Source organism: Lonchura striata, chromosome 25, assembly GCF_050655825.1.
Source record: "Lonchura striata isolate lonStrDom1 chromosome 25, ASM5065582v1, whole genome shotgun sequence".
Taxonomy (NCBI): Eukaryota; Metazoa; Chordata; class Aves; order Passeriformes; family Estrildidae; genus Lonchura; species Lonchura striata.
Genome location: NC_140727.1, coordinates 5,323,659 through 5,350,480, shown reverse-complemented (window position 1 = coordinate 5,350,480; position 26,822 = coordinate 5,323,659). Strand labels below are relative to the sequence as shown.

The following is a 26,822-nucleotide window of genomic DNA, read 5'->3' as shown; positions in this document are numbered from 1 at the left end:
GGACATGGCAGAGTGGGAAGGGGACACGGGGAGTGGGAAGGGGGACACTGGGAGTGGGGAGGGGACATGGGGAGTGGGAAGGGGACATTGGGAGTGGGGAGGGAACACGGGGAGTGGGGAGGGGACATTGGAACTGTGGAGGGGACATTGGGAATGGGGAGTGAACACGGGGAGTGGGAAGGGGACATGGGGAGTGGGAAGGGGGACACTGGGAGTGGGGAGGGGACATTGGGAATGGGGAGGGGACATTGGGAATGGGGAGGGGACACTGGAACTGTGGAAGGGACATGGCAGGAAGTGTGGAAGAGGACACTGACAGGGGTGGGACACCCCATCGCAGCCCCCCGGGCGGTGGCAGCGACATGCGGGGCGATTTTCCCCCGAAATCGCCGATTTTGGTGAACGCGGAACCCGCGGGGCGCCCGGGGCTTGTCCCGTGGGGAGACCCCGCCCCCAGCTGCACGAGACCACGCCCCTTTTACCATATATGTACAGACCACGCCCCTCGTCGCTGCAAGCCACGCCCACACCCCACACAGGCCACGCCCACACGCGCTCACGGGCGCACAACCAGCCCAGGCCCCGCCCCCGGCCCCGCCCCGGCGGAGCCCGCGCGCGCCGCCGGGCCGGCAGGGGGCGCTGCGGCGGGGCCGCCCCTCAGCGCCGTGAGGCGGCGCCGGGCCGGGGCAGCTGCGCCGGGCCCGGAGCTGCGCCGCGCTCCGCTCGGGCTCGGGCCGCGCTCCGCCGCTCCGCTCGGGCTCGGGCCGCGCTCCGCTCCGCCCGGGAGCTCCGCCGGGGCTCGGGCCGCTCCGCCCGGGAGCTCCGCCGGGGCTCGGGCCGCTCCGCCCGGGAGCTCCGCCGGGGGCTCGGGCCGCGCTCCGCCCGCCGCTCCGCTGAGCTCAGCCCGGGGCTCGGGCCGCGCTCCGCTCCGCCCGGGAGCTCCGCCGCTCCGCCGCTCCGCCGAGCTCAGCCCGGCCCCGCCGCGGCCTCTCCGCCGCTCGGCCCCGTCCCCCGGCGGTTCCGCGGCCGCTCCGCGTCCGGCCGCGCCTCCTCCTCCTCCTCCTCCTCCTCCTCCTCCGGTTCCCCCCGCGGCCTTCGTGGCGCAGCAGCCGGGACGGGGCTGGCCTTTTCCGCGGCGGAGGGTTTGTTTTGTTTTTTTGGAGGGTGATTTCGGGGCGTTTTTGCGCCTTTCGCCGCCGCAGCCGCCGGTGCCCGGGATGAGCCGCCCGCGGCGGCCGCAGGGCCGCGCCGGCCGAGCGGAGCCGCGCGGGACGGGACCGCTGCAGGTACCGCTGCCGGCCTTCCCGGGACGGCCGCGGGTCCCTTCCCCAGCCTCCTCAGCCTCCTCAGCCTCCCTCAGCTTTCCCCATCCTTCCCAATCCTTCCCCATCCTTCCCAATCCTTCCCCAGCCTCCTCAGCCTCCCCAGCCTCCCTCAGCTTTCCCCAATCCTTCCCCAGCCTTCCCCATCCTTCCTCAGCCTTCCCCAATCCTTCCCCAATCCTTCCCCAATCCTTCCCCATCCTTCCCCAGCCTCCCTCAGCCTTCCCCAATCCTTCCCCAATCCTTCCCCATCCTTCCTCAGCCTTCCCCAATCCTTCCCCATCCTTCCCCAGCCTCCTCAGCCTTCCCCAATCCTTCCCCATCCTTCCCAATCCTTCCCCAGTCCTTCCCCATCCTTCCTCAGCCTTCCCCAATCCTTCCCCAGCCTCCCTCAGCTTTCCCCAATCCTTCCCCAGCCTTCCCCATCCTTCCTCAGCCTTCCCCAATCCTTCCCCATCCTTCCCCAATCCTTCCCCAATCCTTCCCCAGCCTTCCCCAGCCTTCCCCAGCCTTCCCCAGCCTTCCCCATCCTTCCCAATCCTTCCCCAGCCTTCCCCAGCCTTCCCCAATCCTTTCCCAGCCTCCCTCAGCTTTCCCCAATCCTTCCCCATCCTTCCCCATCCTTCCCCATCCTTCCCAATCCTTCCCCAGCCTCCTCAGCCTCCCTCAGCCTTCCCCAATCCTCCCTCAGCCTTCCCCATCCTTCCTCAGCCTTCCCGAGCCTTCCCCAATCCTTCCCGAATCCTTCCCCAGCCTCCCCAGCCTCCCTCAGCCTTCCCCATCCTTCCCAAACCTTCCCCAATCCATCCCCATCCATCCCCATCCTTCCCCATCCTTCCCCATCCATCCCCATCCATCCCAATCCATCCCAATCCATCCCAATCCATCCCCATCCATCCCAATCCATCCCAATCCTTCCCCATCCTTCCCCATCCTTCCCCATCCTTCCCCATCCATCCCCATCCATCCCAATCCTTCTCCATCCATCCCCATCCATCCCAATCCTTCCCCATCCATCCCCATCCATCCCCATCCATCCCCATCCGGAATCCCCATCCATCCCCATCCTTTCCCATCCTTCCCCATCCATCCCCATCCATCCCAATCCATCCCAATCCATCCCCATCCATCCCAATCCATCCCAATCCATCCCCATCCATCCCAATCCATCCCAATCCTTCCCCATCCTTCCCCATCCTTCCCAATCCATCCCAATCCTCCCCCATCCATCCCAATCCTCCCCCTTCCTTCCCAATCCATCCCAATCCATCCCAATCCTTCCCCATCCATCCCAATCCTTCCCCATCCATCCCCATCCATCCCAATCCATCCCCATCCATCCCAATCCATCCCAATCCTTCCCCATCCTCCCCCATCCGGGATTTCCCAACCCTTCCTCCCCCTCGCTCCCTCCCGGGGCCATCTGGTGCCTCCGGGAGCTGTGGAACTGCCCAAAATCCCCTCTGAAATCCCACGGATTGCGACAAATCCGGCTCGGCGGGGTCACTCGTCCCCTCGGGAATGCTGTCCCTGGAAAACTTTGCTTGGAGTTGGTGGGAAGTTGAATAATGACAAATAATTGCGTTTAATCCTTCCCTTTTTATTCTCTCCGCTTCCCTGGAACCCAGGAGGGAATAACTGGGTGGAAAAGGGGATTTTCCAGCTGTTTTCTTCCCAGTGCTGGAAGAGTTTTTGAGGTTTTGGTGACATTCCTGGTGTGGATCCCGTGGATCTGCTGAGAACGATCCCTTGGATCCCTTTCTTCCTTGGAATCATGAATGGGATTTCAGGGCTCTGCTCTTGGAATTCCACCTGGAATTCCTGGATGATCCCTGCTCCTGAAATTCTGGGTGATTTCTGCTCCCGAATTCCTGGGCGATCCCTGCTCCGGATTTCCCGGTTAATTTATGATCCCAAAGTTCAGGGTTCATGCTTGGATCAGCCCAGGAGCTGCCCTTGGGATCCAGGTGGGAATGTGGATTCCTGCTTTTTTTTGTCCCTGCCTTTTCCCAGTTTATTTTCCAACCTTTGGGAAAAGCAAAAACTTGGAAAACCTCAAAAAGTGGGAATTTGTGTACGGATCACGGGAGGAGGGAATTCCAGGACTGTGGGATCGCTCCAGGCTTTGGAATCCTGTGGCATTTCTGGGAAGAGGGAAAAGCTTTGGATGAGCCAAACACCTTGGGAAGTGAAGGAATCCCTGGAATTTTTGGCTTGGAGCCGTATAGGGATTTGGGATTGGGATAGAAGAGGAAAGTCTGGGATATGTGGAAAAACTGGGATGGGAAGTGTGGGGAAGAGTGGAATCCTGAATTTCCACCCCCATTTTTTTGGGATTCATTGAGAAGTGGGAGCATCAGGGATTTTTTCCAGTTCTCATGGGGTTTTTGGGATCTAAGAGCCACAAAAATCTCAGGAATGTGGGATTTGGAGTGCTGGGAATGACAGAACTGAGCCAAACTCTCAGACTTTGGTCAGGATTTGGGCATCTGGGATTTCTTGGAGAAGAAGTGGGAAAAAAAAAAGAGGAAAAGAAGAGGGGAAAAAAAAGGAGAAGTGGTATCTGGGAGGTGACTTAGGTTTGACTCACTTGGAATATTTAGGGAGAATTCCTGAGAGTTTTTTCCCTCCTTTCTTTGGGAGTTGGAAAAATGAAGGGGTAGAGCAAATCCTTAAATTAACAAGGAAAAATCTGAAATTAGCAGGGAAAAATCCTTGAATTAACAGGGAAGAAAATTCACGTCCATCTTCCCTTCAGGTGTATCCTGGGTTTCTCCCCTTGAATCCTATCCTTAATCCAAATTTTCCCCATTTTTCCCCATCATTGATTCCTGCAGCCCCTCACTGCTCCCCCCCTTGAATCCCTTCCCAAATCCTGTCCCTAATCCAAATTTTCCCCGTTTTTCCCCATCATCGATCCCTGCAGCCCCTCACTGCTCCCCCCCTTGAATTCATTCCCAAATCCCATCCCTAATCCCAGTTTTTTCTTTTTTTTTCCCCATCATTGATTCCTGCAGCCCCTCACTGCTCCCCCCCTTGAATTCCTTCCCAAATCCCATCCCTAATCCCAATTTTTCCTTTTTTGTTCCCCATCATCGATTCCTGCAGCCCCTCACTGCTCCCCCCCTTGAATCCCTTCCCAAATCCTGTCCCCAATCCCAGAATTTTCCCAGTTTTCCCCATCATTGATTCCTGTCCCATAATCGATTCCTACAGCCCCTCACTGCTCCCCCCCTTGAATCCCTTCCCAAATCCCATCCCTAATCCCAATTTTTCCTTTTTTGTTCCCATCATCAATTCCTGCAGCCCCTCACTGCTCCCCCCCTTGAATCCCTTCCCAAATCCTGTCCCTAATCCCAATTTTCCCCGTTTTCCCCCATAATTGATTCCTACAGCCCCTCACTGCTCCCCCCTTGAATTCCTTCCCAAATCCCATCCCTAATCCCAATTTTCCCCGTTTTTCCCCATCATCGATTCCTGCAGCCCTTCACTGCTCCCCCCCTTGAATCCCTTCCCAAATCCCATCCCTAATCCCAATTCTCCCAGTTTTCCCCATCATTGATTCCTGCAGCCCCTCACTGCTCCCCCCCTTGAATCCCTTCCCAAATCCCATCCCTAATCCCAATTCTCCCAATTCTTTTTCCAGCTCTGAGCCGCCGCCCTCCTCCACCATGGGCGACTCTCCGGCTGGGAAGAGCCCCCCGGATGCGGGGAATTCCCAGGGGAGCGGCGCCGGGGGCTCGTCGCTGAGCGTCATCTCGGAAGGCGTGGGCGAGCTGGCCCTCATCGACGCCGAGGTGGCCAAGAAGGCCTGCGAGGAGGTCCTGGAGAAGGTCAAGCAGCTCCGCGGCGTTCCCGACGCCGTGGCCAACGGGGAGAGCTGCTCCGCGCGCTGCCTGGACGACCCGCCCGGCTCGCGGATCCGCGAGGAAGAGGAGGAGAGCCCCGGCGCGGCGAGGACGGCGCGGAAGCGCCAGCACCAGGCCAAGCAGTCGTGGCTGCTGCGCCTCTTCGAGTCCAAGCTCTTCGACATCTCCATGGCCATCTCCTACCTGTACAACTCCAAGGAGCCCGGCGTGCAGGCCTACATCGGGAACCGCCTGTTCTGCTTCCGCGACGACGAGGTGGATTTCTACCTGCCGCAGCTGCTCAACATGTACATCCACATGGACGAGGACGTGGGCGACGCCATCAAGCCCTACATCGTGCACCGCTGCCGCCAGAGCGTCGACTTCTCGCTGCGCTGCGCGCTGCTGCTGGGCGCCTACTCCTCGGACATGCACATCTCCACGCAGCGGCACTCGCGCGGCACCAAGCTGCGCCGCCTCATCCTCTCCGACGAGCTGAAGCCGGCGGGCAGGCGGAGGGAGCTGCCGGGCGCCGACGCCGGCCTCTCGCCCTCCAAGCGGACTCACCAGAGGTCCAAGTCGGACGCCACGGCGTCCATCAGCCTCAGCAGCAACCTGAAGCGCACGGCCAGCAACCCCAAGGTGGAGAGCGAGGAGGAGGTAAAGCTGGGATGTTCCCGAGGGAATTCTGTGGGAATTGTGGGGCTGGGATGGAGCTCCAAGGGTCAGCAGCAACCCCAAGGTGGAGAGCGAGGAGGAGGTAAAGCTGGGATGTTCCCGAGGGAATTCCGTGGGAAGTGTGGGTTTGGGATTGAGCTCCAAGGGTCAGCAGCAACCCCAAGGTGGAGAGCGAGGAGGAGGTAAAGCTGGGATGTTCCCGAGGGAATTCTGTGGGAATTGTGGGGCTGGGATGGAGCTCCAAGGGTCAGCAGCAACCCCAAGGTGGAGAGCGAGGAGGAGGTAAAGCTGGGATGTTCCCGAGGGAATTCCGTGGGAAGTGTGGGTTTGGGATTGAGCTCCAAGGGTCAGCAGCAACCCCAAGGTGGAGAGCGAGGAGGAGGTAAAGCTGGGATGTTCCCGAGGGAATTCCGTGGGAAGTGTGGGTTTGGGATCGAGCTCCAAGGCTCAGCAGCAACCCCAAGGTGGAGAGCGAGGAGGAGGTAAAGCTGGGATGTTCATGAAGGAATTCTGTGGGAATTCTGGGTTTGGGATTGAGCTCCAAGGCTCAGCCCCCGATGGAGAGCAAGGAGGAGGTAAAGCTGGGCTGCTCCAGAGGGAATTCCGTGGGAAGTGTGGGTTTGGGATCGAGCTCCAAGGCTCAGCCCCCGATGGAGAGCGAGGAGGAGGTAAAGCTGGGATGTTCCTGAGGGAATTCCATAGGAATTGTGGGTTTGGGATCGGGCTCCAAGGCTCAGCCCCCGATGGAGAGCGAGGAGGTAAAGCTGGGATGTTCATGAAGGAATTCTGTGGGAATTCTGGGTTTGGGATCGAGCTCCAAGGCTCAGCCCCCGATGGAGAGCAAGGAGGAGGTAAAGCTGGGCTGCTCCCGAGGGAATTCCGTGGGAAGTGTGGGTTTGGGATTGAGCTCCAAGGGTCAGCAGCAACCCCAAGGTGGAGAGCGAGGAGGAGGTAAAGCTGGGATGTTCCTGAAGGAATTCCGTGGGAATTGTGGGGCTGGGATGGAGCTCAGCCAGCAATCCCCATGTGGAGAGCGAGGAGGAGGTAAAGCTGGGCTGCTCCCAGGGGAATTCCATAGGAATTGTGGGTTTGGGATCGGGCTCCAAGGCTCAGCAGCAACCCCAAGGTGGAGAGCGAGGAGGAGGTAAAGCTGGGCTGCTCCTGAGGGAATTCCATAGGAATTGTGGGTTTGGGATTGATCTCCAAGGCTCAGCCCCATGTGGAGAGCGAGGAGGTAAAGCCTGGATGTTCCCGAGGGAATTCCGTCTGGTTGTGCTCCAAGGATCGGGTGTTGGGAAAATCCCGTGGTTGTTCCTTGGGATTCATCCTGGATCTCCTCTGGGATCGGGGTTGTGCTCCAAGGATGTGATCATTCCTTGGGATTCATCCCGGATCTCCTCTGGGATCGGGGTTGTGCTCCAAGGATGTGATCATTCCTTGGGATTCATCCCGGAGCTCCTCTGGGATCGGGGTTGTGCTCCAAGGATGTGATCATTCCTTGGGATTCATCCCGGAGCTCCTCTGGGATCGGGGTTGTGCTCCAAGGATGTGATCATTCCTTGGGATTCATCCCGGAGCTCCTCTGGGATCGGGGTTGTGCTCCAAGGCTCACCCTGGCATCAGCTGGGAATTCCAAGGAGGAAAGGAGCCCCGAGCTGGTTCTGGAAGCAGATTTTGGGAGCGGCGCTTCCCAAATCCGGGAAAAACAAATCCTCCAGAGGGTGGAATGAACCCCGGGAAAACTGGGAATGCCTGGGGATGGTTGGGAATTCCCAGGAGTTCCTGGGAAATGGATCAGAAATCAAAGCTTTGATTCCACTGGGAATTCCACTGGGAATCCTTGGAAGGAGCCAAGGATTGTTCCAAGCTCTGGGAATTGGGATAAGGATGGAAGGAAGGATTGGGATGGAATTTTCCAGGCCGGATTCGGGATCAAAACACCCCGGAAAAATCCGGGGCCGTTCCCGCCGGGATGAATTTTTAATATGGAAAAGGAGGAGGTGGAAACCGGAGCTTTTCCATAAATTATGGATGAGGAAACTCCTGGAAACGATCCTGAGAAAGCTGGGAAAGCACAAAACCAGGGAGGCTCCAGCCCTGGATCCCGACTGTCCCTCAAAAATCCTGGAGTTCTTGGAAGCGCTGGGTGTTTTTCCCTCCAAATCCAGGGATTCTCGGAAAAAAATGGGGAAAATTGGTGGGAAATGATCCCAGGATTCATCAGGGAAGGGAAAATGGATCCCTTTTAGGAAGAAAAGAATGAATTGATGGACCCCAAGCGCTGGAATTCCGGGATATTTGGGATGGGAATTGCTTGGGATGGAGCTTGGAGGGCGATGTGGGAATGGCAGGAAAACCTGGGATAGAGCAGGAATTTCTCAGTGATAAAAAGGGCCTAAAAAATTGGGATTTTGGGAATTTTCAGGATCGTTTCCGTGGGATTCGTTTGATGTGCTGAAATTCGGGAGAAACCGGAATCCAGGGAAGGGAAAAAACCGTGGGTTTGTTGATGGAAAAGGTCAGAAATCCAAGGAATTCGGAGCTGGATCCATCCTGGTCCTTCTGGGCCGGGATGAGGAATCCCAGAGAGGAGGAAAACCGGGAAAATCCCGGGAATTCAGCGCTAGGATCTGCTCCGCTTTGGTCCCATCCTGCTTGAGAATCCCGTAGAATTTTCCTTCCTGGAATTTTTCTGGCAATTCCAAGAGGACGGGACCAAAAAAAACTTGGGAATCGCTGGAAGTGAAGCGGGAGCTAAACTTTGCTTTTTCTCCCCGTTTTCCCTGCTCCTTCCTCTCTTTCCTGTGGAAAAAAAATCCCCAAAAAACTGCCCCAAATCCCCCTTTTCCTGCTTTTCCCAGGAATTCTCCTCGAGTACGGAAAGCCTGGATAAATCCCTGGCTCCCGTAAGTTCCAATCCCGTTTTCCGGAGGCTCCCTCTTCCCACCGCAGCATTTCCTCAGTTCCACCCCTCTGGAATTTCCTGGCATTCCCCAAATATTCCCAAAAAAAACCCAAAAAAATCCTGGCATTGCCACAGCGATGCTTCCTCAGAATGGGAATTCCAGGAAAATTCGTTCCAGTTGGATAAAATCCAGGAAAATCTCATTTTCCCACCAAATTCCATCCGGGAATGAGGGGATTCCCGCTTTTCCTGCATTTCTGTGGCAGGTGGAAGAGGAAATGCTGTTTTCCCTTGGAATTTGGCTCCCAAAATTCTCGGCCGGATGGGATTAATTTGCTTTTTTTTTCCATGGTTTTTTCCCGCCAATCATTCCTTGATTCCATTCTTTTAACTCCTTCTTTTTTTCCATGAAAATTCCAATCGAATCCTGGCGTTTTCCCTGATTTTTCTCTCCCGAATGAACCCTTTCCCTGTTTTTTCCATTGTTTTTTTTTTTTTTTTTGGGAATCTTTCCCTCTTTTCCCGGTGGGAATGTGTAGTCCATGATTCCCTCCAGGATGGGGAGTTTGGGAAGAATTCCATGAATTTTTTTAGGCTTTTCTGGGAATTCCTGGATTCCAACCCAGCTCTGATCCTGCTGGGAATTCCCAGGCATTATTCCCACGCCTGGATTTGGGAATTTTTTCAGGATTTGATCCCAAATTTCAGGCTCATCCTAAATCCCGCTGCTTTTAGGGATGACGGGATGCTTGGGATGAGCTCCAAGCCCCAAATTCCCGCCCAAAATTCCAGGAATTCCTTGATTTCCACCCATTCTTGCTCCTCCCACCCCAGCCAACGGCTCCTCTCCAGGTTTTTTTTGGGAATCGACAGAAAACTGGGATAACTCCTCCTTCCCTGTGGAATGTTCTGCTGGAGTGGGGAATCTTGGGAATGCTGGCATAAGGAATGGGATGAAAAGGAAAATTCCCTCTGGGATTTCCCTTTGGAATGGGAAGAAGTGAAGAACTCCCCTCTGGAATGGGATGAAGAAGAGGAAGATTCCCTCTGGAATTTCCCTTCGGAGTGGGATGAAGAAGAGGAATTTTCCCTCTGGAATGGGGTGGAGAAGACATTCCCGTTGGAATGAGATGAGGAAAATTCCCCTCTGGAACGGGATGGGATGAAGAGGAAGATTCTCCTTTGGAATGGGACGAAGAGGAATTTCCCTCTGGAATGTGATGGAATTTCCCAAGCCCTGTGGCTGGAAGATCCCAGAGCTCCAAAGTTCCCAGCGGGCCCAGAATTCCAGAGGCTCTGAACGGATCCTGGCGCCGCTGGAATATTCCTGAGCTTGGGAGAAGATCCTTAGGAAGCATTTTGGGATCCCTGGAAAATCCAGGAGCTCCCCTGGATCGAGGCGGGGCTGATCCAGAGGGATCCCTGGATTGATCCCAGATTCCCAAATTCCTCGGGATATTCCGCCGGGAAAAGCATTTCCTGGTATTCCGAGGGGACAACATCCGTGGAAAACCTGGATGGGAGGAGCAGGAATATCAGAACCACCGGAATTCCACGGGAAAAGCCGGGAAGCATCCATGGGACATCCCGGTGTTTGCAGGAATGGGATTCAGTCCATGGAGAGCTGAGGGAATTTTTGGGATCCGGCTGGGATCGGGAGCCTCTGGAATATTCCTCCTGTGCCTGGAGCCTGGTGGGGCAGGGGAGCCGAGCGTTATCCTGGAATTCCTGAGGGAATTTTTGGACGTGGACTACAAATCCAACGGATTCCCAGCCGGGAATGCCCATCCCGATCCTTCCTTCCCTGGTTTTTCCTTATCCTTTCCTCTTGCTCTGCGATCTTCCCGATTTTTCCGGCATTTTCCGTTGCTTCCCTCGTCCCGATCCGTGGCTTTCTGCATGCGCCGTTTCAGCATGGTCGGAGCGCTCGGTGATCCCGGAAATCAGCCCCTGGTTATTCCCGAGTTTTGGGAACGTGGAGCGGAAATCCGGGATCCGCGCCGGGAGGGGCTCCTGCATCCAAGGGGAAATCCCAAATTCCCGTGGGATTGTTGGATTGGGACACCAGGGAGGGGCGGGGGGAGGATCCTCCCAAATCCCGGGAATCCAGCGGGACTGGGAGATCCCTCCGGGAACGTTGGCTCTGGAATTCTGGGGGGGGAGGAAAAGGCCCCGGGATCCTGCTCTGCTGGGGGATGGACGGGACTCCCAAATTTCCAGGAGCTGGGAAGAGGGAAGGGCGGGAAGAGGGAGGAGCAGGAATTTGATCCCACTGGAACACCACCGGCACCGCCTCCGTTTTCCTCCTTCTTCCCAGAGTTTTTATTTTTATCCAGCTCCTTTTCCAGCTGGCGGGCTCCGGAGCAGGGAAAGGGGAGGGCTGGGCTGCGGATCCTTCGGGATGGAACGGGAAAAGGGATGAGCAGGGAAAGGGGAGGCTGGGCTGCGGATCCTTCGGGATGGAACGGGAAAAGGGATGAGCAGGGAAAGGGGAGGGCTGGGCTGCGGATCCTTCGGGATGGAACGGGAAAAGGGATGAGCAGGGAAAGGGGAGGCTGGGCTGCGGATCCTTCGGGATGGAACGGGAAAAGGGATGAGCAGGGAAAGGGGAGGGCTGGGCTGCGGATCCTTCGGGATGGAACGGGAAAAGGGAAAGACAGGGAAAGGGGAGGCTGGGCTGCGGATCCTTCGGGATGGAACGGGAAAAGGGATGAGCAGGGAAGGGCAGAGATCGGGAAATTGCTCCCGCTAACAAACCACCGGCATCGCCTCCCGTTTTCCCCTTTTCCCAACCTTTTCCCTGGGATCCCGGCCCTTTTCCAGCTGGCCTGGCTGGCTCCAGAGCGGGAAGAGGGAAGGACAGGGAAGAGGGAAAAGCAGGAAATGGATCCCACCAGCATCATCTCCATTTTCCTCCTTTCTCCCCCAACTTTCTCTTTTTCATCCTGAGCCTTCCCAAGCCTTTCGCAGCCGGGAAGAGCAGGGAGGAGCGAGGGGTGGGAAGATCCCGTGGGATGGGGTGGGATGGGGTCAGTGGGATGGGTTGGATGGGATTGAAGGGATGGGATGGGATCAGTGGGATCGATGGGATGGGGTCAGTGGGATGGGATCAGTGGAATGGGTTTGGATGGGATGGGATCAATGGGATGGGTTGGGATGGGTTGAAGGGATGGGATAGGATCGACGGGATGGGATCAGGGGAATGGAATGGGATCAGTGGGATGGGTTGGATGGGATTGAAGGGATGGGATGGGATGGATGGGATGGGTTGGGATGGGATTGAAGGGATGGGATGGGATCGGTGGAATGGGATGGGATCAGTGGGATGGGTTGGATGGGATTGAAGGGATGGGATGGGATTGATGGGATTGATGGGATCGATGGGCTGGGGTCAGTGGGATGGGTTGGGATGGGATTGAAGGGATGGGATCAATGCAATGGGTTGGGATGGATGGGATGGGTTGGGATGGGATTGAAGGGATGGGATGGGATTGATGGGATGGGTTGGGATGGGATTGAAGGGATCGGATCGATGGGATGGGATGGGATGGATGGGATGGGATTGAAGGGATGGGATCGATGGGATGGATGGGCTGGGGTCAGTGGGATGGGTTGGATGGGATTGAAGGGATGGGATCGATGGGATGGTTTGGGATCGATGGGATGGGATTGATAGGATCGATGGGATTGATGGGATCGATGGGCTGGGGTCAGTGGGATGGATTGGATGGGATTGAAGGGATGGGATCGATGGGATGGTTTGGGATGGATGGGATGGGATTGATGGGATCGATGGGATCGATGGGACGGATGGGCTGGGCTCAGTGGGCTGGGGTCAGTGAAGACCCTTCCCCACGGGCCGGGTGCCATGCTGTCCGTTCCCTCGTCCCGGCGCCGCCGGCCCGGCAGCCGGCGCGGCTGGCCCCGGAGCGCGAGTTCATCAAGTCGCTGATGGCCATCGGCCGGCGCCTGGCCACGCTGCCCACCAAGGAGCAGAAGACGCAGCGCCTCATCTCGGAGCTCTCCCTGCTCAACCACAAGCTGCCGGCGCGCGCCTGGCTGCCCACCGCCGCCTTCCCCCACCACGTGGTGCGCGTGCCCCACTCGCAGGCCGTGGTCCTCAACTCCAAGGACAAGGTGGGATGGCAAGGAGAGGGGTTTGGGATTGGGAAAGGGGGTTTGGAATGGGAAAGGGGGTTTGGGGTTTGGGAAAGGGGGTTTGGGATGGTGTGGGAATGGTGGGAGAGCTGGGAATGGTGGTGGTGATCTGTGGGATTCCAGCACCACGTGGTCCTCAACTCCAAGGACAAGGTGGGATGGGGAAGGGGGTTTGGGATTGGGAAAGGGGGTTTGGGCTTTGGGAAAGGGGGTTTGGGATTGGGAAAGGGGGTTTGGGCTTTGGGAAAGGGGGTTTGGGATGGGAAAGGGGGTTTGGGATGGGAAAGGGGGTTTGGGATTTGGGAAAGGGGGTTTGGGGTTTGGGAAAGGGGGTTTGGAATTTGGGAAAGGGGGTTTGGAATTTGGGAAAGGGGGTTTGGGATGGTGTGGGAATGGTGGGAGAGCTGGGAATGGTGGTGGTGATCTGTGGGATTCCAGCACCACGTGGTCCTCAACTCCAAGGACAAGGTGGGATGGCAAGGAGAGGTTTGGAATTTGGGAGAGGGGTTTGGGGTTTGGGAAAGGGGGTTTGGGATGGTGTGGGAATGGTGGGAGAGCTGGGAATGGTGAGAGAACCCGAGGTGGTGATCTGTGGGATTCCAGCACCACGTGGTCCTCAACTCCAAGGACAAGGTGGGATGGGAAAGGAAAGGGGTTTGGGGTTTGGGAAAGGAGTTTGGGATGGGAGATGGGATTTGGAGTGGGAAAGGGGCTTTGGGATTTGGTAAATGGGGTTTGGGATTTGGGAGATGGACTTTTGGATGGGAAAGGGGGTTTGGGATTTGGGAAAGGGGTTTGGGTGGGAAAGGGGGTTTGGGATTAGGAAAGGGGGTTTGGGATTTGGGAAAGGGGGTTTGGGATTGGGAAAGGGGGTTTGGGATGGGAAAGGGCGTTTAGGATGGTGTGGGAATGTGGGAGAGCTGGGAATGGTGGTGGTGATCTGTGGGATTCCAGCACCACGTGGTCCTCAACACCAAGGACAAGGTGGGATGGCAAAGGAGAGGGGTTTGGGATTGGGAAAGGGGGTTTGGGGTTTGGGAAAGGGGGTTTGGGATGGTGTGGGAATGGTGGGAGAGCTGGGAATGGTGAGAGAACCCGAGGTGGTGATCTGTGGGGTTCCAGCACCACGTGGTCCTCAACTCCAAGGACAAGGTGGGATGGGGAAGGAAAGGGGTTTGGGATTGGGAAAGGGGTTTGGGATGGTGTGGGAATGGTGGGAGAGCTGGGAATGGTGGGAGAACCCGAGGTGGTGATCTGTGGGGTTCCAGCACCACGTGGTCCTCAACTCCAAGGACAAGGTGGGATGGCAAAGGAGAGGTTTGGAATTTGGGAGAGGGGTTTGGGGTTTGGGAAAGGGGGTTTGGGATGGTGTGGGAATGGTGGGAGAGCTGGGAATGGTGAGAGAACCCGAGGTGGTGATCTGTGGGGTTCCAGCACCACGTGGTCCTCAACTCCAAGGACAAGGTGGGATGGAAAGGAGGGGCTTTGGGATTGGGAAAGGGGTTTGGGATTGGGAAAGGGGGTTTGGGATGGGAAAGGGGCTTTGGGCTTTGGGAAAGGGGCTTTGGGCTTTGGGAAATGGGGTTTGGGATTTGGGAAAGGGGGTTTGGGATGGGAAAGGGGGTTTGGGATGGGAAAGGGGGTTTGGGGTTTGGGAAAGGGAGTTTGGGATTTGGGAAAGGGGGTTTGGGATGGGAAAGGGGGTTTGGGGTTTGGGAAAGGGGGTTTGGGCTTTGGGAAATGGGGTTTGGGATTGGGAAAGGGGGTTTGGGATGGAAAAGGGGGTTTGGGATTGGGAAAGGGGGTTTGTGATGGGAAAGGGGGTTTGGGGTTTGGGAAATGGGGTTTGGGCTTTGGGAAATGGGGTTTGGGATTGGGAAAGGGGGTTTGGGCTTTGGGAAAGGGGGTTTGGGATTGGGAAAGGGGGTTTGGGATGGGAAAGGGGGTGTGGGGTGGTGTGGGAATGCTGGGAATGCTGGCAGAGCTGCAGGTGGCACTTCCAGCACTGGGAATGCCGGCACAGCTGGAGTCGGGCCCCTCCAGCTTCCAGCCCCTCTGGAATCCCCAGCCTTTTCCTAAAATCCCCGGGATTTCCCCCAAAGCCCGGCGCCGGGAATCTCCGGGGCCGCCGCTCAGCCCTCCGCCGTTCCCGCTTTCCCCAGGCTCCCTACCTGATCTACGTGGAGGTCCTGGAATGCGACAACTTGGACACGGCGAGCGTCCCGGCGCGCATCCCGGAGAACCGCATGCGGAGCACGCGCTCGGCCGAGAACCTGCCCGAGTGCGGGCTGGGCGCGGAGCAGCGCGCCGGCGGCTTCGGCACCGCGCCCGGCTGCGACAACGACGACGACGCCTGGGCCGTGGACGACATCGGCGAGCTCCAGGTGGAGGTGGGAGCCGCAGCCGCCTCCTCCGGAGGGTTCCTGGGATCCTGTGGGAGCTGGCAGCCCCCTCCTCCGGAGGGTTCCTGGGATCCTGTGGGTGCTCTGGCAGCCCCCTCGTCCAGAGGGTTCCTGGGATCCTGTGGGTGCTCTGGCAGCCACCCTGGGATCCTGTGGGAGCTGCGGCCGCCTCCTCGGGAGGGTTCCTGGGATCCTGTGGGTGCTCTGGCAGCCACCCTGGGATCCTGTGGGTGCTCTGGCAGCCGCCTCATCCAGAGGGTTCCCGGGATCCTGTGGGTGCTCTGGCAGCCGCCCTTGGATCCTGTGGGTGCCACGGCAGCCACCCTGGGATCCTGTGGGTGCTCTGGCAGCCCCCTCCTCCCCAGGGTTCCTGGGATCCTGTGGGTGCCACGGCCGCCTCCTCCCCAGGGTTCCTGGGATCCTGTGGGTGCTCTGGCAGCCTCATCCAGAGGGTTCCCGGGATCCTGTGGGTGCTCTGGCAGCCTCCTCCAGAGGGTTCCTGGGATCCTGTGGGTGCTCTGGCAGCCACCTCCAGAGGGTTCCTGGGATCCTGTGGGTGCTCTGGCAGCCGCCTCATCCAAAAGGTTCCCGGGATCCTGTGGGTGCTCTGGCAGCCGCCCTGGGATCCTGTGGGTGCTCTGGCAGCCGCCCTGGGATCCTGTGGGTGCTCTGGCAGCCCCCTCCTCCGGAGGGTTCCCGGGATCCTGTGGGTGCTCTGGCAGCCCCCTCCTCCGGAGGGTTCCTGGGATCCTGTGGGTGCTCTGGCAGCCCCCTCCTCCGGAGGGTTCCCGGGATCCTGTGGGTGCTCTGGCAGCCACCTCCTCCAGAGGGTTCCCGGGATCCTGTGGGTGCTCTGGCAGCCGCCTCCGGAGGGTTCCCGGGATCCTGTGGGAGCTGCGGCCGCCTCCTCCCCGGGGTCTCGGGGGTTTGATGGAGTTGGGTGGGATTGGGATGGGATTTTAATGGGATCTGATGGGATTTTATTGGGATTTTAATGGGCTTTTATTGGGATTTTAATGGGATTTTATTGGGTTTTTAATGGGCTCTTATTGGGATTTTAATGGGATTTTAATGGGATTTTAATGGGATTTTATTGGGATTTTAATGGGCTCTTATTGGGATTTTAATGGGATTTTAATGGGATTTTATTGGGATTTTATTGGGTTTTTAATGGGCTCTTATTGGGATTTTATTTGGCTCTTATTGGGATTTTATTTGGCTCTTATTGGGATTTTAATGGGCTTTGATGGGATTTTATTGGGATTTTAATGGGCTCTTATTGGGATTTTATTGGGATTTTAATGTGATTTTAATGGGCTTTTATTGGGATTTTAATGTGATTTTAATGGGCTTTTAATGGGATCTGATGGGATTTTATTGGGTTTTTAATGGGCTCTTATTGGGATTTTAATGGGCTTTGAATGGGATTTGATGGGATTTTAATGTGATTTGATGGGATTTTAATGGGATCTGATGGGATTTTAATGGGCTTTTAATGTGATCTGATGGGCTTTTAATGGGATTTTAATGTGATTTGATGGGATTTTAATGGGATTTTAATAGGATTTTGATGGGATTTTAATGGGATCTGAAGGGATTTGAATGGGATTTTAATAGGATTTGATGGGCATTTAAATGGGATTTTAATGGGATTTAGCAGGGTTTTAATGGGATTCTAACGGGATTTGGTGGGATTTCATGGAATTTTACGGGGTTTTCCCGGGATTCCTGCAGCTCCCGGAGATGCACACCAACAGCTGTGACAACATCTCCCAGTTTTCCGTGGATTCCATCACCAGCCAGGAGAGCCGGGAGCCCGTCTTCATCGCCGCCGGAGACATCCGGTGAGCTCTGGGGAAACCGGGAGCTGTTCCACAAAAAAACCCGGAATTATGGCACTTCCCAGAGCGGAATTCCAGGAATTTTCCCTCGAAAATTCCCCAGGATCCCGACATTTCTCAAAGCAGAAATGCAGGAATTTTTAAAACCCCGGAATTCCAACATTCTCCAAAGCAAAAATGCAGGAATTTTTAAAACCCCGGAATTCCAACATTCCCCAAAGCAAAAATGCGGGAATTTTCCCTGGTAAAACCCACAGAATTCCTACATTCCCCAAAAACAAAAATGCAGGAATTTCCCCTCAATAAAACCCTGGAATTCCAATATTTCCTGGAGCAAAAATGCAGAAATTTTTCATGATAAAACCCTGGAATGTGGGGTTTTCCCGTGGGTTTTTCCATGGAAAATCCAGAACGCAGGGTTTTTCCGTGGGGTTTTTCCCCTGGAAATGCTGGAACTCGGGGTTTTCCATGGGTTTTTCCGTGGGTTTTTCCATGGAAAATCTGGAACGCAGGGTTTTTCCGTGGGGTTTTTCCCCTGGAAATGCTGGAACTCGGGGTTTTCCATGGGTTTTCCCGTGGGTTTTTCCATGGAAAATCTGGAACGCAGGGTTTTTCCATGGGGTTTTTCCCCTGGAAATGCTGGAACTCGGGGTTTTCCATGGGTTTTCCGTGGGTTTTTCCATGGAAAATCCGGAACGCAGGGTTTTCCCGAGGGGTTTTTCCCTGGAAATGCTGGAGCTCGGGGTTTTCCATGGGTTTTTCCGTGGGTTTTCCATGGAAAATCCTGAACGCAGGGTTTTTCCGTGGGGTTTTTCCATGGAAAATCCTGAACGCAGGGTTTTTCCACGGGGTTTTTCCATGGAAAATCCTGAACGCAGGGTTTTTCCGTGGGGTTTTTCCCTGGCAATGCTGGAACTCGGGGTTTTCCGTGGGTTTTCCGTGGGTTTTCCATGGAAAAGCCGGAATCCCGCGTCCCGTCCCGCAGGCGGCGGCTGTCGGAGCAGCTGGCCCACACGCCCACGGCGTTCCGCAGGGATCCCGAGGATCCGTCGGCCGTGGCCCTCAAGGAGCCCTGGCAGGAGAAAGTCAGGTGGGGACGCGGAATTCCCGGGAATTGCCGGGAATTCCAGGCAAATCTCACCCAGGAATCCCCTGCGGCCCTGCCCAAATCCGGGGCTTTGCCCGAATTCCCGGATTTTCAGGCAGCTCTGAGCTCCAAAGGGTTTTGGCTCTTTTCCTGGGATGAGGCCATTGGAATTCCGAGGCCGGAGTTCCTCCTGGGAAAAGCCCTGGGGCTGAGGAGTTCTGGGGAGTGCCGGCTTGTCCTGATGGGAATTGATGGGATTTGATGGGATTTGATGGGATATGATGGGATTTTAATGGGATTTGATGGGATTTTAATGGGATTTGATGGGATTTGATGGGATTTGATGGGAATTGATGGGATTTGATGGGATTTTAATGGGATTTGATGGGAATTGATGGGATTTTAATGGGATTTTAATGGGAATTGATGGGATTTAAATGGGATTTGATGGGAATTGATGGGATTTTAATTGGATTTGGGAATTGATGGGATTTTGATGGGAATTGATGGGAATTGATGGGATTTTAATGGGATTTGATGGGAATTGATGGGATTTTAATGGGATTTGATGGGATTTGATGGGATTTTAATTGGATTTGATGGGATTTGATGGGATTTTAATGGGATTTGATGGGATATGATGGGATTTTAATGGGATTTGATGGGATTTGATGGGATTTGAATGGGATTTGATGGGATTTGATGGGAATTGATGGGAATTGATGGGATTTTAATGGGATTTGATGGGATATGATGGGATTTGATGGGATTTGATGGGATTTGATGGGATTTTAATGGGATTTTAATGGGCTTTTAATGGGATTTTAATGGGATTTTAATGGGCTTTTAAATGCATTTGATGGGATTTTGATGGGAATTGATGGGATTTTAATTGGATTTGATGGGATTTGAATGGGATTTTGATGGGAATTGATGGGATTTGAATGGGATTTTGATGGGATTTGATGGGATTTTAATGGGATTTTAATTGGATTTGATGGGATTTTAATGGGTTTTTGATGGGATTTGATGGGATTTTAATGGGATTTTAATAGGCTTTTAATGGGCTTTTAATGGACTTTTAATTGGATTTGACGGGATTTTAATGGGATTTTAATGGGATTTGATGGGATTTGTTGGGATTTTAATGGGCTTTTAATGGGCTTTTAATGGGCTTTTAATGGGATTTTAATGGGATTTTAATTGGATTTTGATGGGATTTGATGGGATTTTAATGGGCTTTTAATGGGATTTTAATGGGATTTTAATTGGATTTTAATTGGATTTTGATGGGATTTGATGGGATTTTAATGGGATTTGATGGCATTTTAATGGGATTTCTATGGGCTTTTAATGGGCTTTTAATGGGATTTTTAATGGGATTTTAAGGTGTTTTGATGGGATTTTAATGGAATTTTAATGGGATTTTAATGGGCTTTTAATTGGATTTGATGGGATTTTAATAGAATTTTGATGGGCTTTTAATGGGATTTTAATGGGCTTTTAATTGGATTTGATGGGATTTTAATAGAATTTTAATGGGATTTTAATGGGATTTTGATGAGATTTGATGGGGTTTTGATGGGATTTCTATGGGCTTTTGATGGGATTTTAACGTGTTTTGATGGGATTTTAACGGGATTTTGATGGGATTTGATGGGGTTTTGATGGGATTTTAACGTGTTTTGATGGGATTTTAACGTGTTTTGATGGGCTTTCAATGGGATTTCTTGCGATTTTAGTGGGATCGGACGGCGCGAAGACAATTCCGCGGAGCTCCCGGGTCTCCTCCCGAGCCGAAGGCTCCGGTGATCCCGTTTTTCCCGTTTTTCCCGTTTTTCCGCAGGCGGATCCGGGAAGCGTCTCCCTACGGCCACCTGCCCTCGTGGCGCCTCGTCTCCGTCATCGTCAAGTGCGGCGACGACCTGCGGCAGGAGCTGCTGGCGTTCCAGGTGCTCAGACAGCTCCAGGTGCGCCATCCCGGAATTCCGGGAAAACCCGAGCCGGGAGCGTCCCGCTGCTCCCCGGGGCTGCGGTGCCTTTTTAACGGGCATTTCTGGAATTTTGATACGGCCCAATGGGCATTTCAACCAGCGTTCCACTAGGATTTAATGGCATTTCTTGGAATTTTAATATGTTTATTTTTTTGGGATTTCAATGGGATTTTAGAACATTTTATTGTGTTGGTTTTTTCGGTTTTTTTACATTTTACAGGTCTTTAACGGGATTTAAAAAAAAAAAAATTTAATGGGATTATACAAGCGTTTCAATTAGGTTTGATAGTTTTTTAAGAGGATTTCTGTTATTTCACATAATTTAATCCCGTTTCAGTCAGAGCTGCTGGGATTTTAAGGGGATTTTTAAAAATTTCACATCATTCTAACAGCATTTCAGATTTGCCGGGATTTTAAGAGTGATTTCTGTAATTTTGCCCAATTTAGCCCCGTTTCAGGCAGATTTGATGGAATTTTACCAGGATTTCTGAAATTCCACCCCATTAACCCCATTTCAGCTGGAATTTCACTGGAATTTCTGCAATCCCACCCCATTTAACCCCATTTCACTCGAATTTGATGGAATTTCACTGGGATTTCTGCAGTCCCACCCCATTTAACCCCATTTCACTCGGATTTGATGGAATTTTAATGGGATTTCTGCAATCCCACCCCATTTAACCCCATTTCACTCGGATTTGATGGAATTTTAATGGGATTTCTGCAATCCCACCCCATTTAACCCCATTTCACTCGGATTTGATGGAATTTCACTGGGATTTCTGCAGTCCCACCCCATTTAACCCCATTTCACTCGGATTTGATGGAATTTTAATGGGATTTCTGCAATCCCACCCCATTTAACCCCATTTCACTCGGATTTGATGGAATTTTAATGGGATTTCTGCAATCCCACCCCATTTAACCCCATTTCACTCGGATTTGATGGAATTTTAATGGGATTTCTGCAGTCCCACCCCATTTAACCCCATTTCACTCGGATTTGATGGAATTTTAATGGGATTTCTGCAATCCCACCCCATTTAACCCCATTTCACTCGGATTTGATGGAATTTTAATGGGATTTCTGCAGTCCCACCCCATTTAACCCCATTTCACTCGGATTTGATGGAATTTTAATGGGATTTCTGCAGTCCCACCCCATTTAACCCCATTTCACTCAGATTTGATGGAATTTTAATGGGATTTCTGCAGTCCCACCCCATTTAACCCCATTTCACTCGGATTTGATGGAATTTTAATGGGATTTCTGCAGTCCCAGCCCGTTTCATTTGGGTTTGCTGTGATTTTACCTGGATTTATCTTATCCCATTTAACCCCATTTCACTCAGATTTTCTGTGATTTCACTGGGATTTCTGCAATCCCACCCCATTCCAGTCAGATTTTCTGTGATTTCCCTGGGATTTCTGCAATCCCCTTTTTACCCCATTTCACTCAGATTTTCTGTGATTTCCCTGGGATTTCTCTCACCCCATTTAACCCCATTTCACTCAGATTTTCTGTGATTTCACTGGGATTTCTCTCATCCCCATTTAACCCCATTTCACTCAGATTTTCTGTGATTTCCCTGGGATTTCTCTCATCCCCATTTAACCCCATTTCACTCAGATTTTCTGTGATTTCCCTGGGATTTCTCTCATCCCGTTAACCCCTGGTTGCCCGCAGTCCATCTGGGAGCAGGAGCGCGTCCCGCTGTGGGTTTCTTCAATCCCACCCCATTTCACTCAGATTTTCTGTGATTTCCATGGGATTTCTCTCATCCCATTTAACCCCATTCCAGTCAGATTTTCTGTGATTTCACTGGGATTTCTGCAATCCCACCCCATTCCAGTCAGATTTTCTGTGATTTCCCTGGGATTTCTCTCACCCCATTTAACCCCTTGTTCCCCGCAGTCCATCTGGGAGCAGGAGCGCGTCCCACTGTGGGTCTCTGCAATCCCATTTAACCCCATTTCACTCAGATTTTCTGTGATTTCCCTGGGATTTCTGCAATCCCCATTTAACCCCATTTCACTCAGATTTGCTGTGATTTCCCTGGGATTTCTGCAATCCCCATTTAACCCCTTGTTCCCCGCAGTCCATCTGGGAGCAGGAGCGCGTCCCGCTGTGGGTCTCTGTAATTCCATCCAGTCAGATTTGTTGTGATTTTATCCCGGATTTCTGTAATTTCCCCCGTTAACCCCTTGTTGCCCGCAGTCCATCTGGGAGCAGGAGCGCGTCCCGCTGTGGGTGCGGCCCTACAAGATCCTGGTGGTGTCTGCGGACAGCGGGATGATCGAGCCGGTGCTCAGCGCCGTCTCGCTGCACCAGATCAAGAAGCAGTCGCAGCTGGCGCTGCAGGATTATTTCCTGCAGGAGCACGGCTGCGCCAACAGCGAGAGCTTCCTGTCGGCGCAGCGCAACTTCGTCCGCAGCTGCGCCGGCTACTGCCTGGTCTGCTACCTGCTGCAGGTCAAGGACAGGTAATTAACGGCTAATTAACCCAGTCGGGATGGCTGCGCCTCAAGGATTGGTGCATCTCAGGGTCTGGGAAGTTTTGAAGAATATTTTTCAGTGTTTTTCTATATTTTGTTTTTGATCTTTTCTGGATTTTTGCGATTTTTTCCTCAGGGCACGGTGGCAGAGCTGAGGGAATTTGTGTCATTTCGAGGAATTTGAGCAGGATTTCATTTTCATTGTTGTGTTTTTTTAAATTCCCGTGGTGTTTCTGGGACTCTCTGGATTCCTGCGGGATCCTGAGGGAATTCCCTGGAATTCTGCCCAGGCACAATCCTGCTGGACGCCGAGGGCATTCTGAGGGATTTTAGCCGGATTCATGTGAATTTTACTGGATTTTTTTTAAATTTCCCTGGGGTTTTCTTGGAATCCTGTGGGATTCCACGGAATCCTGAGGGAATTCCCTGGAATTCTGCCCAGGCACAATCCTGCTGGACGCTGAGGGCATTGTGAGGGATTTTTAGCAAGATTCATGTGAATTTTACTGGATTTATTTAAATTTCCTTGGGGTTTTCTTGGAATCCTGTGGGATTCCACGGGATCCTGAGGGAATTACTGGAATTCTGGCCAGGCACAATGGGAACATCCTGCTGGACACCGAGGGCATTCTGAGGGATTTTAGCAGGATTCATGTGAATTTTACTGGGTTTATTTAAATTTCCTTGGGGTTTTCTTGGAATCCCGTGGGATTCCACGGGATCCTGAGGGAATTCCTGGAATTCTGCCCGGGAACATCCTGCTGGATGCCGAGGGCATTCTGAGGGATTTTAGCAGGATTAACGTGAATTTTACTGGATTTTTAAAAATTCCAATGGGGTTTTCTTGGAATCCCGTGGGATTCCACGGGATCCTGAGGGAATTCCTGGAATTCTGCCCAGGCACAATCCTGCTGGATGCCGAGGGCATTCTGAGGGATTTTAGCAGGATTAACGTGAATTTTACTGGGTTTATTTAAATTTCCTTGGGGTTTTCTTGGAATCCCATGGGATTCCACGGGATCCTGAGGGAATTCCCTGGAATTCTGCCCAGGCACAACGGGAACATCCTGCTGGACGCCGAGGGCCACATCATCCACATCGACTTTGGCTTCATCCTGTCCAGCTCGCCGCGGAACCTCGGCTTCGAGACCTCGGCCTTCAAACTCACCTCCGAGTTCGTGGACGTGAGTGCGGCATTCCCGGCATTCCAGGGAATTCCAGGGGGGATTCCAGGGAATTCCCATCCCGGGCGGAGGGATTCCAGGTGTTGTCATCCTGGATTCCCAGGGGGTTCCCAGAGTTCCCATCCTGGAAGAATTCCCAGAGCTCCCATCCCAGATCCCCAGAGTTCCCGTCCCGGGGGATTCCCGGCGTTCCCGGAGCTGATCCCGGGAATTCCCGCAGGTGATGGGCGGCCTGGACGGGGACATGTTCAACTACTACAAGATGCTGATGCTGCAGGGGCTGATCGCGGCCCGCAAGCACATGGACCGCGTGGTGCAGATCGTGGAGATCATGCAGCAAGGTGGGGATTCCGGGAATCCCGGGAATTCCGGGAATTCCGGGGACTCCTCCCGCCCCAAACCCGCTGCTGGATTCCCCGTTCCTCCCTTCGCCGGGATCCTGAATCCCTTTTCCCCTCACCCCATCCCGAATTTCCCCTTTCCCAGGCTCGCAGCTCCCTGATCCCATTCCCCCCATTCCAAACCCAGATTCCCGATATTCCATCCCAGTTTTTCCTGTTTTTCCAGGCTCTCAGCCGCCATTTTTCTCCCATTTCTCCAGTCTCCAAGCCACCCTTTTTCCCATTTTTCCCATTTCCCAGTCTCCCGCCACCGTTTTTCCCATTTTTCCCATTTTCCCAGGCTCCCAGCTGCCGTTTTTCCCATTTTTCCCGTTTTTCCCATTTTCCCCGTCTCCCGCCACCGTTTTTCCCATTTTTCCCGTTTTTTCCCGTTTCCCAGTCTCCCAGCCGCTGTTTTCCCATTTTTCCCATTTTTCCCGTTTCCTAGTCTCCCGCCGCCGTTTTTCCCATTTTCCCCGTTTTTTTTCCCATTTTCCCAGTCTCCAGCCGCCGTTTTTCCCATTTTCCCCGTTTTTCCCCATTTTCCAGGCTCCCAGCTGCCGTTTTTCCCATTTTCCCGTTTTTTCCCCGTTTTCCTGTCTCCCGCTGCCGTTTTTCCCATTTTCCCCGTTTTTTTTCCCATTTCCCCGTTTCCCGCTGCCGTTTTTCCCATTTCCCCCGTTTTTTCCCCGTTTTCCCGTCTCCCGCCGCCGTTTTTCCCATTTTCCCCGTTTTTCCCCATTTTCCAGGCTCCCAGCTGCCGTTTTTCCCATTTTCCCGTTTTTCCCCCATTTCCAGGCTCCCAGCTGCCGTTTTTCCCATTTTCCCCGTTTTTTTCCCATTTTCCAGGCTCCCAGCCGCCGTTTTTCCCATTTTCCCCGTTTTTTTCCCGTTTCCCGCTGCCATTTTTCCCATTTTCCCCGTTTTTTCCCCGTTTCCTGCTGCCGTTTTTCCCATTTTCCCCGTTTTTTTCCCCATTTCCAGGCTCCCAGCCGCCGTTTTTCCCATTTTCCCCGTTTTTTTCCCGTTTCCCGCTGCCGTTTTTCCCATTTTCCCCGTTTTTTCCCGTCTCCCGCCGCCGTTTTTCCCATTTTCCCCCTTTTTTCCCCATTTCCAGGCTCCCAGCTGCCGTGCTTCCACGGCTCCTCCACCATCCGGCACCTCAAGGAGCGTTTCCACATGAACCTGACGGAGGAGCAGCTGCAGCTGCTGGTGGAGCAGCTGGTGGACGGCTCCATGCGCTCCATCACCACCAAGCTCTACGACGGCTTCCAGTACCTCACCAACGGCATCATGTGAAATTCCAGCGGGAAAAAATTCCCGGGAAAAAGCAGAAACGAACCAAAACAAACAAAAAATGTCCTTCCCCCCGCCCCCCGCCAGGAGGAAACGGGAGGATTCCAAAATTCCCGTTTTTTCTTCCCTGCCCCGAAAGCGACCTCGGGGCTGGGACTCTGCTGGAAAATGGGACAGAATTCCATGGAAAAGCCGGGAAAAGCGGCAGGAAGAGGAAGCCCGATGGGAACGGGGAGGGAATGCGGGGAGCTCCCCCTTCCCTCTGCTTGGAATTCCCTGGAATTTGTCCCCCCAATCCCATGGAATGTGTGGGATGGGAGGGGGGAGGGGTCTCCTGAAGGTTGGGAATCCCCAAATCCCGAAATTCCTGGAATTCCCGGCCCTGTGGGGTCCTTCCCACTCCTGGGACACGCGGGGGTGGCTGGGGGGGATTCCAGCTGAGATTCCCAGCCGGAATTCCCAGGCGGGATTCCGGGTGAAAATTCCAGGTGGGGAATTCCGGGTGGGATTCCCGCTGTTGTCCCTCCCCGTTTCCCGGGGAATTCCCGCCGGGAATTCCGGGCTGGAGTGTCGGACGCCAGGTGGGGGCGGTTTGGGGGATCCCAAATCCCAAATCGGGGAGGATCCGGAGCTTCCCAGGGAAGGAAAATTTCCTGGGATTTCCCCAGGCCCGGCCTGTGGGACCTGTGGGGTGTCCCCTGGGTGTCCCCCGGGTGTCCCCCCGTGTCCCTTGGGTGTCCCCCCGTGTCCCTTGGGTGTCCCTTGGGTGTCCCCGGGGTGTCCCCCAATGTCCCCCCGTGTCCCTCAGTGTCCCCCTTTCTTTTCTTTTTTTTTTTTTCCCATTTTTAGCGTTAAAAAACCCCAAAATTTGGATTTTCAGCCCCCCGGGGGAGGGGGACACCGGGAGGGGACAGAGGGGGGACCCCGACCCTTCCCAAGCCCCTTTTTTGGGGGGCAGGACCAAAATTTGGGGATGCAGCCGGAGCCCCCCCCCCTCCCCATTCCCATTCCCGGGAGCTTTTCCTGGGAAAAGCGAAATCCCGGGAGGAGCCGAGGCTGGCACAGAGGGTGAAACCACTGGAGTTTAATGGAGTCGATTCCTACAGAATAAAGAATTCCTGAGAGCCTCTCGAGCCCGCGGCTTTCCATCAGCACATTCCCAAAATCCCGGCAGACATTCCCGAAATTCCGGCCCCTCCCTCCCTCCACCCCAATCCAGCTCAAGGCACTG

The 26,822-nt window shown here is 54.0% G+C and overlaps 2 protein-coding genes across 5 annotated transcripts; both read left to right on the top strand.

Annotated features, from left to right (window-relative positions):
* The first annotated feature begins 853 nt into the window (after positions 1-853).
* PI4KB (phosphatidylinositol 4-kinase beta) lies at positions 854-26,724 on the top strand. Of its 4 annotated transcripts, none has more exons than XM_085560924.1 (12): positions 957-1,286; positions 4,969-5,830; positions 8,710-8,754; positions 12,663-12,890; positions 15,074-15,301; positions 17,048-17,157; positions 18,140-18,244; positions 20,088-20,193; positions 22,454-22,719; positions 23,783-23,915; positions 24,136-24,256; positions 25,413-26,724. In XM_085560924.1, the coding sequence occupies exons 2-12, from the start codon at positions 4,994-4,996 to the stop codon at positions 25,592-25,594; spliced, it is 2,361 nt and encodes a 786-aa protein (XP_085417050.1). In that variant the 5' UTR covers positions 957-1,286; positions 4,969-4,993; the 3' UTR covers positions 25,595-26,724. The 4 variants fall into 4 exon arrangements, with proteins under 4 accessions (XP_085417051.1, XP_085417052.1, XP_085417050.1 ...); XM_085560923.1 differs by having other exon boundaries at positions 958-1,286; positions 20,088-20,211; XM_085560925.1 differs by lacking the exon at positions 8,710-8,754 and having other exon boundaries at positions 854-1,286; positions 20,088-20,211.
* Positions 1,218-4,952, top strand: LOC146765442 (uncharacterized). Its single transcript, XM_085560439.1, has one exon. It carries the CDS (start codon positions 1,218-1,220, stop codon positions 2,787-2,789), a length of 1,572 nt encoding a protein of 523 aa, XP_085416565.1. The 3' UTR covers positions 2,790-4,952.
* Positions 26,725-26,822: the final 98 nt, after the last annotated feature.

Excerpts from the sequence above, each read along its gene's own strand:
- LOC146765442 (XM_085560439.1), top strand. The coding sequence starts at position 1,218 with ATGAGCCGCCCGCGGCGGCCGCAGGGCCGCGCCGGCCGAGCGGAGCCG.
- PI4KB (XM_085560923.1), top strand. The coding sequence starts at position 4,994 with ATGGGCGACTCTCCGGCTGGGAAGAGCCCCCCGGATGCGGGGAATTCC. Across the intron at positions 20,212-22,453 it reads AGGTGCTCAGACAGCTCCAG|TCCATCTGGGAGCAGGAGCG; the intron begins GTGCGCCATCCC and ends TGTTGCCCGCAG. Across the intron at positions 24,257-25,412 it reads CGTGGAGATCATGCAGCAAG|GCTCCCAGCTGCCGTGCTTC; the intron begins GTGGGGATTCCG and ends CCCCATTTCCAG.